General features: G+C 45.4%; 2 protein-coding genes across 5 annotated transcripts in view; one reads left to right on the forward strand and one right to left on the reverse strand.

Annotated features, from left to right (window-relative positions):
* MCM8 (minichromosome maintenance 8 homologous recombination repair factor) overlaps positions 1–2,604 on the reverse strand; it is a 46,410-nt gene extending 43,806 nt beyond the window's left edge. Inside the window, exons 1-2 of one of the 4 annotated variants that reach the window (XM_062203884.1) lie at positions 2,526–2,604; positions 700–852 (exon numbers count right to left, since the gene is read on the reverse strand). In XM_062203884.1, the coding sequence (XP_062059868.1) occupies positions 700–847 (148 nt within the window). In that variant the 5' untranslated portion in view covers positions 848–852; positions 2,526–2,604. The other 3 variants (XM_062203885.1, XM_062203886.1, XM_062203883.1) reach the window with 3 other exon arrangements.
* Positions 2,605–2,740: 136 nt separating this feature from the next.
* On the forward strand, positions 2,741–13,927 carry TRMT6 (tRNA methyltransferase 6 non-catalytic subunit). The gene is made up of 11 exons (XM_062203888.1): positions 2,741–3,026; positions 4,972–5,099; positions 6,882–6,991; positions 7,510–7,601; positions 7,730–7,813; positions 8,079–8,203; positions 8,880–9,238; positions 9,639–9,724; positions 10,280–10,382; positions 10,484–10,570; positions 12,138–13,927. The coding sequence occupies exons 1-11, from the start codon at positions 2,899–2,901 to the stop codon at positions 12,327–12,329; spliced, it is 1,494 nt and encodes a 497-aa protein (XP_062059872.1). The 5' UTR covers positions 2,741–2,898; the 3' UTR covers positions 12,330–13,927.
* The last annotated feature ends 5,960 nt before the right edge of the window (positions 13,928–19,887 follow it).

The raw sequence follows: 19,887 nt of genomic DNA on the forward strand, positions 1-19,887 counted from the left end.
CTGGCTTCAGCCTGGCCCAGCCTCAGCCATTGCGAATTTGAGGAGTGAACTAGTGTGGATGGAAGATCTCGCTCTCTCCTCTTTCAATATCTCTGCCTTTCAAATAAATAAATAAATAAATAAAACTTTACAAAAGGGGGGCAGCGTGGTGGTGTAGTGGGTAAAGTCACCGATGTCTGCCATGCCAGCATCCCATATGGGCGCCGGTTCGAGACCCGGCTGCTCCACTTCCAATCCAGCTCTCTGCTGTGGCCTGGGAAAGCAGCGGAAGGTGACCCAAGTCCTTGGGTCCCTGCACCCGTGTGGGAGACCTGGAGGAAGCTCCTGGCTCCTGGCTTCAGATCGGCGCAGGTCCAGCTATTGTGGCCAATTTGGTAGTGAACCAGCAGATGGAGGACCTCTCTCTCTCTGCCTCCCCTCTCTCTGTGTAACTCTGAATTTCAAATAAATAAATAAACCTTAAAAAAAAAAAAAAAGAAATAGAGCAAACTTTTTTTCCAGTTTGTTCCTCCTTCCAACAATGACAACTTGACATGATACTAAAAGAGTGATTAAGTTAGAGATTTCGGTAAGAATTTTCAGTATTAATGTTCAGATACTAGCTTTGAGTAACATCAAATAAAAGGCAAAGTGACATCAACATGAATGGCTTCTTTCATGAAGGAAAAAAAATCCTGAATAAACATCGATGTCACCCACGAGAAGTCTGCTTTCCAGCGGCTTTATTCAAGTCAGGTCTGTGTTGCCTTTCTCTCCACTTTCCTGAGAAGTTTCCACCACTTCTTCCTCTTTTCCAGCTTTGAAATCTTCCACGTCCAAATCCTCTCCCTCGGTGTTCTCCAGCCATGTCGCCTTAAAAAACAAAACAAAACAAAAAACCTTGAATCCTTCACCAAACCTGTAGGAGAAATATTCTACTCTCCACTATTGTTAAGGTACACTAGCTACTTAAACAGTTAGTGGCTCTAGGGATAAAAATAAGAAAAGATACTGTATCTATTTTCAAGGTGCCTCCACAACAGAAATGAACATAGAACAGATAACGAACTGTAACTTAACCTGTTTGCAGTAAATATCCTGACCTTTCGGAGACACTAACAAGGTATATGCCACCATAGGTCCTGACAAACAGTGAATTCTGCCATATCATATCCAATTTCTGAGTAATTTTTCTGTAAATTTCAGTGTCCTAAAAAATAAAGTCTATTTTAAAAATAATTCATATCCTACAGGTAAAAAATAAATAAGAAAACATCCTGGGGCTGGCTGGCATTGTGGCATAGCAGCCACAGCCAGTAACACTGGCAATCCCACATGGGGCCCAATTCGAGTCCTGTAGGCTCCACTTCCAATCCAGCTCCTGGAAAAGCAGTGGAAGATGGCCCAAGTTCTTGGGCCCCTGCACCCTCGTGGGAGATCTGGAGGAAGCTCCTGGCTCCTTGTGTGGCCCAGCCCAGGCCGTTAAGGCCGCTTGGGGGAATGAACCAGTGGATGGAAGACTTCTGTCTGTCTCTGCCTCTCCCCATTCAAGTAAGAAAATCTAATATATATATATATATATATATATATATAGAGAGAGAGAGAGAGAGAGAGAGAGAGAACACAATTCATTACAAAAACCTATCTGAAACTTTATTTAAGGGGACTCGGTGAATCAACAATAACTAAAAAGTCCCCAATTTTAGGGAGCGACAGGACTTTGATAATCGACTAGACCTTACACATTAGACACTGAAGCTCTGAGAAATTAAGCAAACCGGTTAAGATCAAAGTTGAGTAGTGACAAGTACAGAGACCAAAATTGTCACACTGAAGTGCTCCTGACGATGCTACACACTACACCGTTCCCAAACGACAATAACCAGTGCTGGTAATAATCACAACACAATTTAAGCGGACTGGAGGGGTCAGCATTGTGGCACGGTGGGTTAAGCCACAGCCTGTGATGCCGCCATCCCATCTGGACCTGGTCCGTGTCCCGGCTGCTCCACTTCCCACTTCCCACGCAGCTCCCTGCTGATGCGCCTGGGACAGCAGCAGAGGATGGTCCAAGTGGGTCCCAAGTGGGCGACCCGGATGAAACTCAGGGCTCCTGGCTTTCGGCCTGGCCCAGCCCTGGCCATTGAAGCCACTTGAGGAGTGAATCAGCGGATGGATGATCTGTCTCTCCCTCTTTCCGTAATTCTGACTTTCAAATAAATTGAAAAACAAAATATTTAAAAGAGAACTGGAGAATGACTTAAAAAGCTACCCTCGTCAGGCCGTGCTTTATTAAACCACCTCGCTTTACGTATTCACGCCTCCTCTGGCTAGGTTCCTACCGGCATGGCTCAGAGGCCCCAAAGTGCTCACAATTCACTAAGAGACCGGCTCCGGGGTACGCGCTGATCCGTCCGGCCCGATTCTCCCTCCCTCCCGAGGGAAGCACAACTGGGTGGAGACCCTGAGATCTTCAGACAACCCTTGCCAGGTCCCGCGGTTCTCCTCGGCCGCAGCTCTCCCAAAGTCCCCGGCCGAAGACTGACCTCAGCTCGTAACAGCTGAGCTCTCTCACCACCGGCGACTCAAGCCAGACGCCAACCTCCTTCTAGATTCTTTTTTGGCGCTTCTGTGACGCAACTTCCGTCCAAGGGAGCCGCGGGGCGGGGAGGGGCGGGGTGAAGTGCAGCCAATCAAGGAGTTCAGCCAAACGGAAGCCGTGAGGCTCCCGGAAGACGCCTGTGGTCCGGACCGGAAAGCGGAAGCGGCGTGCAGCACGTGGGGGTGGTGCTGTTCGGCCGGCTCCGGTCCTCCTTGCTTGCGGGAGGTGAGGCTGACCGCCGTGGCAGCTGCTGGGAGGAGGGACCCGACGCAGGGGGCTGCAGGAACTCCGCGAAGCGCCAAGCCCCGCTGCGCGGCATGGAGGATTCCGGGGAGCAGCCAAGCCCACAGCCGCTGCAGCCGGCTGACCACTGCATCCGCGACGGCGACTTCGTGGTGCTGAAACGGGAAGATGTGTTCAAAGCAGTGCAAGTTCAGCGCAGAAAGTAAGATTGCTGGCCTTGGCGGGGAGGGAGGGTGTCTAACCACGTTCAAATACTCCCTCCCGCCAGGTCTCCCTGCAGACCCCTCCCACCAGGGTCCCATTTTAACTCTGGATTCCCACTCTGCTCCCCAGTTGCCTTCTCCCCGTTGTTCCTATCTCAGAGGCGTTTCCCACCAGGATTTGTTTCCGTCCACGGCCTCTGGATCTTTCCTACCCCTCCAGTCTTCCCGCCGTCTTCTCCATGACTTCATACCTGGCCTTCTACCCTCAGCATCCTTTCCCGGCCTTGTAGAGTCGCTTCCCCAGAATTCCATTCTTGGTTCTTGGGCCTTCTCCACCGCCCCCACTCCTTTAACCTGGGGCTCTTTCCCTAGCTTCTTCGGATCTTCTTCCTCTCCCTCCCCCTCTCCCCTTCTCCTTCCCTCTCTGCTTCTCTCCCCTCCCTCCCTCTCTCCCTTTCACCCAGCGCTCATTCTTGCCTCTCAGAGTTTGTGTTTCCCAGAATTCAGTCTTTTGTGGATGTGGGCCATGCCCTGTGCTTCGAGGGGTGCTTCTTAAGCTCCTTTGGTCTTTGCTTGCGGTGTACAGCGTAGTGTAGTAGAACAAACCAGCCTTTGGTGTTTGAGAAACCTGAATTTGACTCCCAGCTCTGACACCTTGTAACTGAATCTTGAACAAGGTACTTCTGCCTGGGCCTCATGGCTTCTACAGAAAGTTATGCTCCAGAATTTGAATAAGACTTAAAAAGTATGAAACACGTCTGGTGTATACACCTAACCTCTGATTGACACTTAGCAGATGTTAATTTCCTTCTTCTGAAAGCAAAGATTTCTGTGAGAATTCCCTCTTGAATTGCAGTAAGATAAAAAGCTTGTCAATAGGAATGCCTAAAATTCCCTGGTCCCCTGGAGAGCATTGTCAGTGCTAGGCACTGTTTCCAAATGGGTGCTGTTAGGACTTATTAGGCTATTGGGACACAAATGGTTAACCATGTACTTGGTAATATTGGGTGCCAGCAAAATGACCCTGAGATTAACATTGTATTTTGTTGCCTGAGATTCTGCCCACTTGCCTCTGACTTGCACAGTTCCTTGCCAGGGACACGGGCTGATAAGACCGTACAAAAGTGTTCACTGTTGACTCCAATAGAAACCTGCCAAGGGGGCTTTTGTTCATCCAGGCTCACTTTATCGCTGTGGATGTGGGTCACTGTGAGAATACACAGCCCTTCTCCAGGCAAAGAGCATCAAAGAACAACTGCCCACAACCCGGAGCTGGGGGTGTCTGAAGCCTTACTGCAGGCGTCCGCCCCACCTGCTGTTGAGGCGAGCCCAAATCCCACTTTACTACGTTGTCCTTTCTACAATAAAAGACTTCTCTGTCTTGACTAGTTGTCTCCGTGACTTCTTTGGCCCTATATCTTAACCCTAACCTGTAGATTGTCAGTAACGTTCATTTGTAAATATGATTTGCTTTTATCAGACAGTTTTTCAATGAAATAGCTAGTTAGACCCAGACCAGAGAATTTGTTATTCCTGGTCATCTCGGTGATTGCTCCGTTTTGATGTAAGTTGCGTGGAGTGTCACAGTGCAGGTCCAGTCTTGGCAACCTTGCCTGCTGCTGAGGACATCTGCAGAGCCTGTGAGTTTGGATATCCTGGTTGACAGTGCAAATTGGGATCAGCCAGTGCCCCAAAAGAAACATGTCTTCCTTCTGTCTTTGCTCTCCAAAATCTCTCTCCAAAATTCAGTGTTTCTGTGACTTTTCTATTCATTTTGTGTCTCTGTCTGAACCCAGTTTTCTTTAATTCATTTATTGTTTTGAGTCTAGAGGTAATGCCACTGATTGTTGTGGAGACCGCTTTTAAAATAAGCTAGAAAGAACTTGTCTTTTCTACACTGAACGCAAACGTAATTAAATTGATTGATTGCTTTTTCTTCCCCAGAAAAGTAACTTTCGAAAAACAGTGGTTCTACCTGGATAATGTCATTGGCCATAGTTATGGAACCACGTTTGAAGTGACCAGTGGAGGAAGTCTTCAGCCCAAGAAGAAGCAGGAAGAGCCCACTTCAGGTACACCGTGCATGTATAAAATAGATGCATAGTCAGAACCCTGTCAACCTCCAGTGAATTCCAATTAAAGCCCAGGCTGTCCCAAAAGAAATCTAACTCGAGATCTCAGAATCGTAGGTGGGTGGATTCTGGCTCCAGCCTGCCATTAACTGGCTGTCCGACCTTAGGCCAGGCGTTTAATCCCATGAGACCCTGCTGCTGCATTGCAAGGACACACATGAACCCTTTCAGAGCCCCGAAATTAAGTAACAGCTGCAAGGTAGTTAGTGTATAGCGTAGAGGGGTTACGTGGTCTGGCTTGTAATGCAGCTGTCTAGATTTAAGTGTCAGCTTCATCACTTGTCTTGGGCATGTGGTTTGATTTTATAACTCTTACATCTTCATCTATAAAAAAAAAAAAAAAAAAAAAAAAAGTGGGACCATAGGCCTGTGAGAGTACTTTAGAAAGTTATAGAAAAATGAGATTAAGGTATGTTTATTTTGGTGCAAAAACTTACCTTTCAATTATGTTTCCCGGGGACTTTTTTTGAAGTACTCTTGTATTTAATGCTTAAGTTGTGAATATTCAGTAATATGAATTACAGAAACATCCTGACAGTGTCTTGCCTGCAGTGAGTGCTCCATGGATTTAGCCATTACTAATTAAAAGTAAACAAATAATTAATAAAAATTAAATGAAATTCTGCTGAAGTTCTGTCTCTACCCAGTTAATTAGACAGTTTTACATTAATGTCTGTATTTTTGTTAAGCACCAAATATGTACTAGGCACAATTAGGCACTGCAATTATAGCAGTTCATAAAATGGCCCATCTTATTAAATGTACTTCTTTTTTAAAGATTTATTTATTTGAAAGTCAGAGCTAGAGAGAGAGAGAGAGAGAGAGAGGTCCTCCATCCGCCATCTCACATCCCAATTAGCCGTAATGGCCATAGCTGCATTGATCCGAAGCCAGGAGCCCCCCCAAGGTCTGCCATGTGGGTGCAGGGGCCCAAGGACCCGGGCCATCCTCCACCCTCTTCCCAGGCCACACCAGAGAGCTGGACCGGAAATAAAGCAGCCAGGTCTCAAACTGGCGCCCTAATGGGATGCCAGCACTTCAAATCAGGGCATTAACCCACTGCACCACAGCACCCGCCCCATAAAATGTACTTACTAGTGGAGAACAGCAAAAATAATCAAGAAGATAAACAAATAGCATAATTTCTAATGGTGATACATTCTGTAACAATATTAAAGCAGGGGTGTGTTCTAAATCCTGGTTTGGGAAGGTGAACCTTGACTGAGATGATGAGCTCAGACCCGAGTGTTGGGAGGGACCTAGACACTAAAGCAGAGAGAGCAGCAGGCGCCAAAGCCCTTGCTTCTTGTGTTCAAGGCAGAAAAAAGAAGGGCAATTTGGTTGAAGCTTAGGAATCAAGAGATGAGTCCAGAAAAGGTAGGCAGGGACCAGATGTATATGACCTTACAGGTCATTTTTGGAATGTTTCCTTATTGTTACCATTTTATAGTTATAAGCATCAGAGTGGTTAAGCCAAATTCTCATTAAAAAAAAATGAAAAGCACTCTGGCATCCACGTGGCTCGTCCAGGGTCAAGAGGTGAGGGCCAGAAGATGAATTAGGGTCTAAAGAGTGGTGCTGGCAAGAAGGAATAGGGGACTACATTGGCAACTGTGGAACTCGAATGCTGAACTTGGGCTCCATGTGCATATGAATTTAGAAAAATAAATATTGTAAAATAATTCCAGATCACAGGTGTCATGGAGTCATTTCTTTCCTTAGAGACTAAAGAAGCAGGCACTGATAATCGAAATATAATTGATGATGGGAAATCTCAGAAACTTACTCAAGATGATATAAAAGCTTTGAAGGACAAAGGCATTAAAGGAGAGGTAATATTCAAAGGATTTTGTTTTGTTTGGTATATAGGAAATTGTTTTGTTTCTAAAGCAGACTTTACCAAAGGTAAAATAGAAAAATGATGTTATACTTTTGTTAGAAGCAAATTGAAATGTACATTCGCTATATCAAAGATTTTGTTTCTTACCTGCAGGAATGTAAGGTGAATGACGTTACTAATATCATTAGTGGTAGAAAATGTATAAAGAGTGTTTATGCAGATTTAACTTTGTTGACTTTGCAGTAATGTTTTCAGCTGATGTCTTCCATAATGACAGGTTCCTTTACCTCTGTCCTTCCTCTGTTTTGTTTCTCCGTTTTACCTTGGTTTACATGGAGCTGTAAATTTTTATTTAGAAATTATCAATAGAGTATGGAAATACAGAGTTCATCTGTGAAAGACGAAATGAAGGGTCAGACCTTTGGATACATTTTGGGGTAAGGGACCTTTGAAGTTATTTGTTTTGTGCAAATAAAGTTTCAGAAAATCTGCTTGCTCCTTTTCTTATAGGAAATAGTTCAACAGTTAATTGAGAATAGTACAACATTCCGAGACAAGACAGAATTTGCCCAAGATAAATATATAAAAAAGAAGAAAAAGAAGTAAGTAGTTTTATGTCTGAAAAGGTTAAAAATGTTGTCTTTTTGTAAATTTAAAAATGTGCATATTGTTTAAAGTAATACATCGTAAACCATTTTTCCAAATGAGTGTTCTGTTTTTTCTCACCCAGATATGAAGCCATCATTACTGTTGTGAAGCCATCCACTCGTATTCTTTCAATTATGTATTATGCAAGAGAACCTGGAAAAATTAAGTACGCTTTGTTTCCTTTCAAAAGTATAATTGGGGGAAAATGTATCCTTAAGAAAGTCATGATTTTAAGTAAAATGAAAAAGTTGCTCACCTGCATAAAGTGTCCTCCTACTTCATAAATTGTAAGTCCTTCTACTGTTACCTCCAAAGCAATCAATAATATTATCAACATAATTTTTATAAGACAAAACTTGAAAAATTATGATTAAAATTACAGGCTTTACATAGCTAACAGTGAGTGAATGAATCCTTCTTTCTTCCTTTAGCCACATGAGGTACGATACCCTGGCCCAGATGTTGACGTTGGGAAATATCCGTGCTGGCAATAAAATGATTGTCATGGAAACATGTGCAGGCTTGGTGCTGGGTGCAATGATGGAACGAATGGGAGGTAAGATTGAACATTTTTATGCTCAGTAGGACCCCACCCTGTTGTGAGTATAGAGGGATCCAAAAATTCAGACTCCTTCAAGGTTAATGGAATAATGGGTGGCACTTACGGCTCCTTTCCAAGCCTTCCCCACATGATCCCCATTTCTCAGCCAGGCTGTGTTGGTGTTTCGCTTCCAAGATTCAGCATCACAAGGGATAGTTCTAGAGCCTGTGGCTGGCCAGGACTTGTAGGACAATGAATTGTGTAAACCTGCATAGCGGGTACTCATTTTATTGATCTGAATTGAGTAGATTGAGTAGGAACAATACGAAGGATAGATTCTGTCTCATGGGAGGACAAAGTCTGATTTGCCTACCCTTACTCTGAACCTACAGAAAACAAGAACTTTAAGTGCTCCCTCTTTGTGCATTGGCATGGGGGAAGCAGAGACTCACTCGCCAGTCGTGTGATGTCCACATTGTCATGATCACAAGGTTTTACAGTAGTGTCAAGTGAGTGATCAGTGGGAATGTTCTAGACTCCAGATGGGCCCCAGAGAAGCTACATGTCCCTCAGCCCCTGAACTGCGAGTACGCAGAGGGCCCCTCAGCCTTGTTCCTGTGGAGGACTCAGGGTTTGCGTCACTCTGCAGACACCTCCATCCTGCAGGTGTTTGTCTCTTTTATCTGCTCAGGTTTTGGCTCCATTATTCAGCTGTACCCTGGAGGTGGGCCTGTTCGGGCAGCAACGGCATGTTTTGGATTTCCCAAGTCTTTCCTCAGTGGTTTGTATGAATTCCCCCTCAACAAAGTGGACAGTCTCCTTAATGGGACATTTTCTGCTGAGATGTTATCTTCAGAGCCTAAAGACAGCGCCTCGGTTGAAGAAAGTAACGGTGCGCTCGAGGAAAAGCAGGCTGCCGAGCAAGAGAATGAAGACAGCATGGCCGAAGCCCCCGAGAGCAACCAGCCAGAAGAACAAGAAACAGCGGAAATTGTTGCTCCGGATCCAGAATATAAAGAACCTAAAGAAAAAGACAGCAAAAAAGATTATGTAAGGATGTCCAGAGTCCCTGCTGTCTTCATAATATTCACAGGGCCTTGGTTAACTTCATTTAAACACTGAGATTTGGTTGGGCTTTGAAGCATCAGCTCTCAAGATGGTAACTATCCAAGTTAGTTGGAGACAGAGTATGCGTGCACATGGGTGTGCACGACTGTGTGGTTTAATCTTTAGGGTGGAGCTTTGGGATGCAGAAGCCTTGCTCTCATAGCCTAATGATGGTTGTATAAACTCCAGGCTTGCTTTTCTATTCTCACCTTCGTATAAACAGCCCCCTCCTCTGTTGGTTTAGTCTGCGTTGAGAAATACTGTTGAAATGTTTTGACAGGCGAGTATTTCCATAAACCCAGCTGAATGACCTTAGTACTTTGATTTCTTATTTTTCTTGAAGATTCATGAAAAACAGCGGAGACAAGAAGAGCAGAAGAAAAGACATTTAGAGGCTGCTGCTCTGCTGAGTGAAAGAAATGCAGATGGGTGCGTTGATGACAGAATGCCAGAGGCTTGTCAGGGCTCATGGACTCGGCTCCAAAGGGGTTGGAGTTCTGTGTCTGCTTTCGTGCCAGTGGGAACCGATGCGAGGGTTCTGCCCTGGGTTTATAAAGAAAGAACACTGGATCTCATAGAGATGAGAAATTGTGCTTGCCCGAGGGTTCGAGAACAGACCTGAACTTTCCCCAGTGACAGTGCATCAAACAGGGCCTTGTAGTTCCACTAAGAGCAGGTGAGCGGTGGGTCATTCAAGTGGCTGTGGTGCTGGCTGATGGCAAGGACTGGTGACAACCCAACAAGCAGAAGTAGATTCAGGTATAAGAAAATCTTCGAGTTCTCCTTAGAGTGGCCTGACACCATGAGAGCTTATAACCTAGTTTATATTTCCTGGAAAGAACCAGCTCATGGTTTTATTCTGTTCTGAATTTAAATCTCTTTATTGAGTCATGCAAATCAGTACACGATCAGTTGAAATGCATTTTAAAGCCTGTGCTCCACTCGGGGAGTAGAGAAATAATCGGTCTGATGTTTTCCTTGCAGCTTAATTGTAGCTAGTCGTTTCCATCCCACTCCACTGCTGCTGTCTTTGCTGGACTTTGTGGCACCCTCCAGGCCATTTGTGGTCTACTGTCAGTATAAAGAGGTAATAGTACAGTGGAATGGATGGGAATTCTTGCATTTGAGTGGTGACTCTCAAACTGCTGCCCAAGAAGTCGTTCTTGACACATCTGTCTTTGCCCTCAGCCTCTGTTGGAAAGCTACACAAAACTGCGGGAGAGGGGAGGCGTCATCAATCTCAGGCTGTCTGAAACCTGGCTCAGAAACTATCAGGTACGTGTTACTAGCCACTGGAGCTATTTTCCTGAATCTCTGCTTTTTAGGTTAGTGCTGGAAGTTGTGAAACAGGGAAGCCTCGATTTCAGTCTGCAGGGATGGGAACGTCTCGTGCCTGTAATGGGGAGAAAGAGCCCTTGACTTCCTGACCTGTTTTTTTCTGTCGGGGCATATTACTCCTTAACTCTAGCACAGAGGCGTTAAACAGGATAGTTAGGGTTCAGGTCTGTCCCAAGGCCTTGATAGCACTGTGGATGGTATAACCAATATTAGCAAATCTCCAGGAGGATGGAAAGTGGCCCTCTCCTCCTCGCTGGTCATCTTCACAGTCAGTTTTCAGGCTTTACTGGTGGACTCTGTTCAGCTCTCAGGGTGGAAGTCAAAGTCTAAGCAATTTACTGGGAGAAATGCCTTTAGAAGATAAAGGGAGAGAAGGCAGGGTGAGGGGTGCAGTGCACTGTCTGGGAAGGAGGAAGAGCAAGGAGAGCTGGGAGGAGAGCTGCAGTGCTGCTGAGAAAGCCTCAGCCGGGCCAGGGAGACCCCAGGAGCAAAGAGTGTCCTTTTTTAAGATTTGTTTATTTGAAAAGCAGAGTGACAGAGAAAAGGAGAGAGGGAGAGATCTTCTGTCTGCCATCCAAATGCCCAGAATAGGTAGGGCTTTTGCCAGAAGCCAGGAACTGCATCCAGGTCTTCCACATGGGTGACAGGAATCCAGGCAAATGAACCATCCACTGCTTTCCAAATGTGTTAGCAGGAAGCCTGAAACAAGAGACAGAAAAGGCATGATGAGGAGCACACTGGAGCCCGGGGTCATTTTCCCAGCACACCTACGGGCGGGCGGTTGGTGCAGCGCTGCCTTTGCATGCCTTCCTAATACCTCCTCCATCTTTCTGGCACCACTCAGATTGTCCATTAAAGCAGCCCCATGTTGGGCAGAAATGCTCACTACTGGCTCACTCCTGTGCTCACGACTGGCTGGGAGCAATCCAGGGTTCCCCTTAGGGGATCCCAGAGCAGCAGTAGCTGGAAGCATTCTGCTGCCCAAATGCTTTGCAGTCTGTTCCCTCGTGTAGGGAGACCTGAGTGGGGCACCTCCATGCTGCCACAGGCCGCGCCCTGCTCCTTGGTATTGTACACTGTGGTAGAGTAGCTGTTGATCCTAGGTAACCCTACCACTTGGGAGGATCATCTCACTTAGCTGGGTAGACAGAGCTCCTCCTGCATGTGCAGGCCCACCCTTCACTGTTGGCCTTGTGGCTTCCCAGATCCAAGAGGAGGAAAACTGCGGACTGGAATGCTACACAAGCAATTTGTCTGTTCTCCAGAAACTCGCTTAGGTCTCAGAGAAGTGGGGAATCAGTGTTAGATTCAAAGAAAACCACTGAACCAGATTTCTAGGATTTTCTTTGCATTGTCATGTTAAGGAAAGAATTGCTTAGAAATGGACCCCTTTACATCTTCCAGAGTATGTGTGGTCTAAAATCTGATTTGTGGCATGTGTGTTACTCACATGAGCCTCGCGGTCTTGGGAAAGCATGAATGTCTGTTTCTGTGTCTTGATTAGGTTTTGCCAGATCGAAGTCATCCCAAACTGCTGATGAGTGGCGGTGGGGGGTACCTTCTCTCAGGCTTCACTGTTGCCATGGACAACCCAAAAGCAGACACCAGCCTGAAACCTAGCGTGAGCGCATTGGAATCACAGGAGACCGAGGAGCCGGCAGCTAAGAAGCGGAAATGCCCGGAGTCTGGCTCTTAATGCTTCAAGAATTGCTTTGATTTTTGCTCTCAGGCGTTACACAGTTAGCAGTTAACCTTTAAATGCCATTTCTAATGGTTTTTCCTATCCTGAGAATAAGAACGTGTCCATAAATGCCTTTGTGGGAAGAGGAATAAGCCCTTTGTGTATCTGAGACACAGATGGGATTGGTCTGTCAAAGCTGCAACCCTGGGGCATGCATGGATGGATATGAGCAGTTCTGTTTATTTAACAGAACGCCCCTCAGTACTTCTAAGTACACAAATATCGCGAGGATTTCAGCATCCTCCGAATTTTGTTTCTACGAGACTTGTATGTTTTCAGCTAAGTGGAATAATACAACTTAGCTAAAAGTTGGTGAGTACTGAAAGGAAGGAAGGAATCTGTGGGAGAAATCTCCCCTGTTCTTTGCATTCTCTTCAACCTAAGCAATATGGATGTGTGAGAGTGTGAGATTTACAGTACCAAAAATGTCCACCCTGTTCCCTGCAGTAGAATAAGCTTTGTCTCTGCTGGGTTTTCTTTTAATAGTTGAAAAACTGGGAAAGTTCTGAGTATTTATTTTACTCCTTTTTTTGTGCATACAAAGGTTTTAGTAGGGTACTTTTTGCATTTTCTGATCTTCTCATTCTTTATTCCAAATAAAGTGACTAGAATTTTTGTGTAATATTCAACTGAAGGAAACAAAAAATTTTTTTAACTCTTCAGAAACTTATTGATACACACAGGTACACTGTATATATGTGTATAGATATTGCCATATATACACCACACGAAGACAGAGAAAGAATGCACTACCTATACATACAAGACACACACACGCAGAGTGTACTATTTGAACTATAACAAAGTTTATGCAGAACTTGGACCAGTTCTCATTGCATTGGTGTCGCTCCTTGTCTGATGTATTCTAAAGTGCCTTCTTTGGTGGTTGTTAATGCTGATCTAAAGAGCTCTGGCATGATAAGTTTATTAGTCTGTGTAAGCTCTGGAAACCTATAATCAAGCTATTTGATCATCTGTTGCAACAAAGAACAGTGTGTAGAGTGAGTCAAGGCCCTGGCTCACTAGAAACGTTCACTGTGTATTGTTCATCTCATCATAGAATGGATGCATATCATCCAGCAAGGAGCATCTCAGAAAAAAAAATTCTTTGTCCTGATAGCATGTGCTCTTCTGATAATGGCCAGTGCGATTACCAATGAGTACAACTTTGATTCCTTTTTCTTAAAACAGTTGCTTTTAAAAAATAAAAGTGTTTCTATGATCTGTTTGACTAACATAATGATGCAGTCTTTGGTGCTATGTTGAATGGTTTTCAAGCTATCATGTTTGGGGAAGAGAACGTTCCTTCATAGGGCACCTCACTGAAAAATGTAATAAACAGCTCTCTCGTCTTCTCTTTTCTCTTGCTCCCCTCTCTTCACTCTTCTCTCCTGTCTCTCGCTCCTCTCCCTTCTCTCTAGCCTCGTCTCCTCTCTCTCTCTCTCTCTCTCTCTCTCTCTCTCTCTCTCTCTCTCTCTCTCTCTCTCTCCTTCTCTGTTATACTCTCCTCTCTTTTTCCTTCTTCGCCCCTTCCCTCTGGCCTGCTGGGTTTTTCCCTTAAAAAAAAAAAAAAAAAGAAAAATGTAATAAACCAATATGTTGTCACTTACATACAGCCAGTCAAGTTTATCAAGTAAAACACAGATGTATGGTCATGGACTAGATGCAATCTTGGCTGCTCTCCATTGGTCACTGTTGTTGGAGCTATCTCCTGGGGACTCAAACCTGTTTCCAAGTCCTGTTCTATTCCCTAATTGTTAAAAATTTAGGATCCCCTGTGGAGTTTGTTAAACAGATTGTTGGACCCTTCATCCAAACATTTCTTATTCAGTAGTTCTGGGATGGCACAGAGATCCTGCATTTTTAGTAAGTTTCCCTGTACTAATAGTTCCGGCCTGGGAACCAGCCCTGGAGAACCACTGTGCTGTGCCTGCATCACAGGTACAGCTAGATGTAGAATGTTGCCTCATGTAAAATGGATATTCACCTTTGGAGCAGAGGGAGGTGTGGATAATTTTTTAAAAGATTATTTAGGGGCCAGCATTGTGGCATAGCAGGTAAGACTGCGGCCGACAATGCCATCATCCCTCCCGTCTGGGCACTGGTTTCTGTCCCAGCTGCTCCACTTCTGATCCAGCTCCCTAATGTGCTTGGAAAAGCTACAGGGGATGGCCCAAGTGTTTGGGCCCCTGCACTCACATGGGAGAGCCAGAAGAAGCTCCTGATTCTAGGCGTCAGCCTGGCCCAGCTCTGGCATTTCAGCCTTTTGGGGGAGTGAACCAGCAGATGGGATATTCTCTCTTTTCCCCCGCACCCACCTCTGTGTAACTGCCTTTCAAATAAATAAATCTTTGAAAAATTATTATTTATTTGAAAGGCAGAGTTACAGAGAGAAGAGAGAGAGATTCTACCATCGTCTGCTTTACTCCCCAAATGGCCACAATGGCCAGAGCTGGGCCAGGTCTCCTACATGGATGCAGGGTCCCAAATACTTGGGCCATCCATCTTCCACTGCTTTCCCAAGCACATTAGCAGGGAGCTAGATCCGAAGTAGAGCAGCCAGGACACTAACCCGCACCTGTACAAGATGTCAGCATGGCATCTCGAGGGCAGCTTTACCCGGTATGCCACACCAGTCCCAGCATGGCTAATTTGTGGCTTCTGGATGTCTAGCCACCAAGAGACTTGCATGTAATAACACTTCACAAGTGGCAATCAGAAAGTAAAGACAAGCACTTAGTCTTGTGATTAAGATGCCCATATCATGTGACAAAGTGCCAGAGTTCAATGCTTAGCTCTGGCTTTTTTTTTTTTTTAACTTTTCTTTAATGAATATAAATTTCCGATGTACAGCTTATGGATTACAGTGGCTTCCCCCTCCCATAACTTCCCTCCCACCCGCAACCCTCCCCTCTCCCGCTCCTTCTCCCCTTCCATTCACATCAAGATTCATGTTCAATTCTCTTTGTATACAGAAGATCAATTTAGTATATATTAAGTAAAGATTTCAACAGTTTGCACCCACATAGAAACACAAAGTGAAACATACTGAATTTAGGGGTTGAGGAGTACATTTTGATTTTTTTGTTAATTTATTTGAAAGGCAGAGTTAGAGAGGGAGAGACAGGCAGAGAGGTTTTCCACCTGCTGGTTCACTCTCCTAGATGGCCGCAATGGTCAGGGCTAGGCCAGGCTGAAGCCTGGAGCCAGGAGCTTCTTCTGGGCCTCCCACGTGGGTGTGGGGGCCCAAGCACTTGGGTCATCCTCCACTGCTTTCCCAGCACATTAGCAGGGAGCTGGATTGGAAGTAGAGCAGCCAGGACTCAAACCAGCACTCACATGGGATGCCATCATTGCAGGCAGCAGCTTTACCCACTACAATGCTGGCTCCTAAATTTTGTTTTATATATTTATTTATTTATTTTTGACAGGCAGAGTGGATAGTGAGAGAGAGAGACAGAGAGAAAGGTCTTCCTTTTTGCCATTGGTTCACCCTCCAATGGCCACTGCCGCCGGTGCATCGCGCTGATCCGAAGCCAGGAGCCAGGTACTTCTCCTGGTCTCCCACGGGGTGCAGGGCCCAAGCACTTGGGCCATCCTCCACTGCCTTCCCGGGCCATAGCAGAGAGCTGGCCTGGAAGAGGGGCAACCGGGATAGAATCCGGCGCCCCAACCGGGACTAGAACCCGGTGTGCCGGCGCCGCAAGGCGGAAGATTAGCCTGTTAAGCCACGGCGCTGGCCCTAAATTTTGTTTTAAAGGCTTGGTTGTAAATGTTGAAAGAGCAGTACTAAAAAACATATCCCACATATCTGATTTGGATTTAGCTTACTCTAAATCTTCCTGAGTTTCTGATGCATTAAGTGCAGTACTAGAAAGCAGCGGAACTTATCTAATGGCCATACTTCAGTGTTACCCTAGGACAATACTAATTTTTGTCAGAGGTTTACAGATTTTCCTTGGACTTAGAGAGCTATGAAGCATGGGTTAGATGGCAAAAGATTTGAGTACCTGGGTGCCAGCTGATAAACTCTTAACATTGATTAGGCACCTATAACTTTCTGACATTTATGAGGAAGGGCAAATATTTTTAAAGCATAGGAAATGAATGTATAGTGTCTTGGCGCCCCACTGTTTGTTTTTAGCCTTTTTTACAGTTCCATTCATCTGAGGGTTTTTGTTGTTGTTGTTGTTGTTGTTTTTGGCATTTGGATGAGCTATCATTAAAACAAGACTGGAAAGATTTGACATTTCATTTTCACATTGACAGGTAACAAAACACCAAAGAAACTGTTTTGAAATGTGGGTGGGCTCAATCTGTTGGATTATTCAGCATGCTTTGTGTTATCATTTGAAACCAAAACTTTCACACAGTGGAGAAATGGAGCCAGAAGGCAGAAGAAATGAGAGAGGAGTCCTTTGCTTCCTGGGAGTACTTCCCTGTCAAATCCTCGGTTGTTGAAGTGGCCTCTCAGTTCTTTTCCATTACCCGTGAGTGAAGCAAAGTAGTTGCCACCTATGATAAAAACTAAAATTACATGGTGACAGATTGAAGGAAGAGATGGGGGGGGGGGAGGAATAACAATGGTTGGTTTAAATTGGGGTCAGCAAGCTTTAGCCTACAGGCCAAATCTGGTGCTCTGCCAGTGTTTTGGTTTGATTGTTAACATTTTTAAGTGGTTACAGAAGTAAAAAAAGAAAAAAAAAATCACAGGAAAATTACATAAGATTGTAACTGCAGCACCCATAATGAAATTTTATTGGAGCACAGCCACACCAGTTTTTCATATTGTCTATTACAGCTTTTGCACTGTGGCAGAATTGAGTAGTTGGATAGAGACTGTATGGCCTCAAGGCCTAGAATGTTTGCTACCAGACTCTTTGGGAAAGAATTTGTTGACCACTGATTTGAGAAACCCGCGAGAGGGGTTTGAGTCCTTTGGAGCAGCCGCAGTAGGGAGCTGGTTTGGAGTAAGTTGCCACAAAAGAGGTGATGTGAAACCAAGAACCCCTCCTTGGCCCTCGGGATCTGTCAGTAGAACTTGAAAACAACCATCCACCTCCCTCCCTGCCTCGGATTTCCTCACTGGGCTTCTAGGAGACCATGGTCTCCTGGTTTCCCTTCTACCTGTTTGGCCTTTTCTCTTTGGCTGGTTCTTCTCATCGCCAAGGTTGACATGCTGCAGGTGTCAGCTACTATAAATCTACAACTCTATGGTCTACACTGGCTCCCTAATTTGTTCAAGGGATTTGGGAACTGGGCAAAGGAAAAGCTGTGACCATGAGGTGGCAGTAGTGCACACATGCTTCATTAGGTGACAGTGACACTGCAAGGTGACAGTGGCAGTCTATCCACTGGCTGTATGTTGGGGCATGCCACTCAGCAATGGAAGGAGGGTAAGCGTAGCCCCTGGGAGAGAGAGAGATAGAGAGGGCTTCAGGTCTGGGTGATGTTCTCAGCAGTGTGGTGGGGAGCAGTGCGGGGGTCTTAGAACCACAATGCTGTGTCTTATCAATGGGCTACAGATGTGTGTAGTTGGAGGGGGGATGAATATGCAAAGCAGGCAGGCCTTAAATAGCTAAAAATTACTTAAAATTTTGTTTAAAATAATTAGCTATGTAAAAATCTGACCTTGGCAATCCTGGGCTTTTGGCTAACTGGCTTCCCCCTGCAATGCTGAAGTAAACAGCCCAGGGGCCAATACACAGAGGCCATCTTTGACTCATTTATATAACACTAGGTGATCTCATTCTCTTTTGAGGCTTTAAATACCATCTCTGTGATGATGACTCCCACATTAAGTCCTCAGCACAGGCCTCTTCCTTCATCTTCTGGCCCTTGTTCCCAACTTGACACCTCCGCTGGGTGTCTGTGCACATCTCAAATATGACATAGTCAAACCTGAGCTCCCCAACTCTTCCCCTCCCAAGCCAGACACTCCCACGGTCTTCCCCCATCTCTGCACTTCCCAGCTGCAAAGCCTAAAACCTTGCTACCATCCCCTTACTCCCTCACACCAAACCCATCAGCTGTACTTGTCATCTGCTTCAGAACAGATCCCAGGATCCACTACTTCTCCCCAACCTGGGAGCTGCAATCCTGGTCCACGCCATCACAGTGACCACCCAGGATCATTGCAGCCAGCATTGTTACAGTATGAAGCAAATCATGCCAGTCCTCCATGGAGAACTCTCCACACACAAAAGTGAAAGTCCTTACCAGGACCTAAATTGAAAAAAAATAAAATGCTCTGCATGGTTGCCCCTACCACTTCTCCACCCTTGCCTGTAAGAGCCCCTGTGCTGCCTCCCTGCTCTTCTTCCGACAGGTCAAGCACATTTCCTGTCTCAGGGACCATCTCCAAGCTGGTGGGCACCGTGCTGTGCTGTGCTCCGTCTGCCAACAGCTTCTCTTGAGCGGTGCAGTGCGTGCATGTGTGTGTGCAGGCTGGCATTTGGGGCGTTCAACCATTTTGCTTTCCTCCAAGTGAGTGAAACCCTAATTCATTTTGGGCCCCTCAAATTTTCTTTAGGAAATTATTTTCTACTACATGGGATACAAGGCTTAGCAACATCGACAGAACTCCGTCTTCTTACAGGGTACAAATCAGCCAGACCTCAGGGGGTCAGGGATCTGTCTGGGCAGACCAGATGTTCTGACTCCGAATCCACGGTGCTTCCTGTTATCCAGGCTTTCATATTAGCCCCCAAAATGGCCATCACATGGGACTCTTAAAAATCACCAGCTGATAGGATGATTTTTGTTTTTAAAGATTATTTATTTGAGAGGTAGAAGGACAGGAGGAGAGACAGAAAAGTCTTCCATCCGCTGGTTCACTCCCCAAATGGCCGCCTCGGCCGGAGCTGAGCTGATCTGAAGCCAGGAGCTTCCTCGTGGTCTCCCAATTGGGTGCAGGGGCCCAAGCACTTGGGTCATCTTCCACTGCTTTCCCAAACCAGTGCCCGTATGGGATGCCGGCATCACAGGCAGAGGCTTAGCATACTACGCCACAGCACCAGCACCAGCTGATAGGATGTTGGAAGTAATGTCTTGTGATTGTTTTTCTTTATTCATTTATATAAGGGAACATATTTCACATGCTTCATATATTCAGTTGTAAGCACATGATGATACTCCCGACCATCTTACTGTTTTTGAAACAGGTTCTTCAAGCCTATCTAATCTCCTTCATCCTAGGGGAGCAGATGTCTTTTCCTGAGCTCTTTCTCTTTTTATCCTGCACATTGCACATTCTTCTACTTCAAAAGGTTCGCTTTGTTAATGTATCCAGAAGCCAACAAATCTTAATGCTATAAATATGTGTGCGTGTGTGTGTGTGATTTGCTTTATTTGAAAGAGTGACAGAGAGGAGAGACAGAAAGAGAAGATCTTCCATCTGCTGATTCACTCCCCAAAAGGCCACAATGGTTAGGGCTGAGCCAGGCAGAAGCCAAAAGCCTGGAACTCCATCTGGGTCTTCCACATAGGTGGCCAGAACCCAAGTACTTGAGCC

The sequence above is a fragment of the Lepus europaeus genome, chromosome 10 (genome assembly GCF_033115175.1).
Source record: "Lepus europaeus isolate LE1 chromosome 10, mLepTim1.pri, whole genome shotgun sequence".
NCBI lineage: Eukaryota > Metazoa > Chordata > Mammalia > Lagomorpha > Leporidae > Lepus > Lepus europaeus.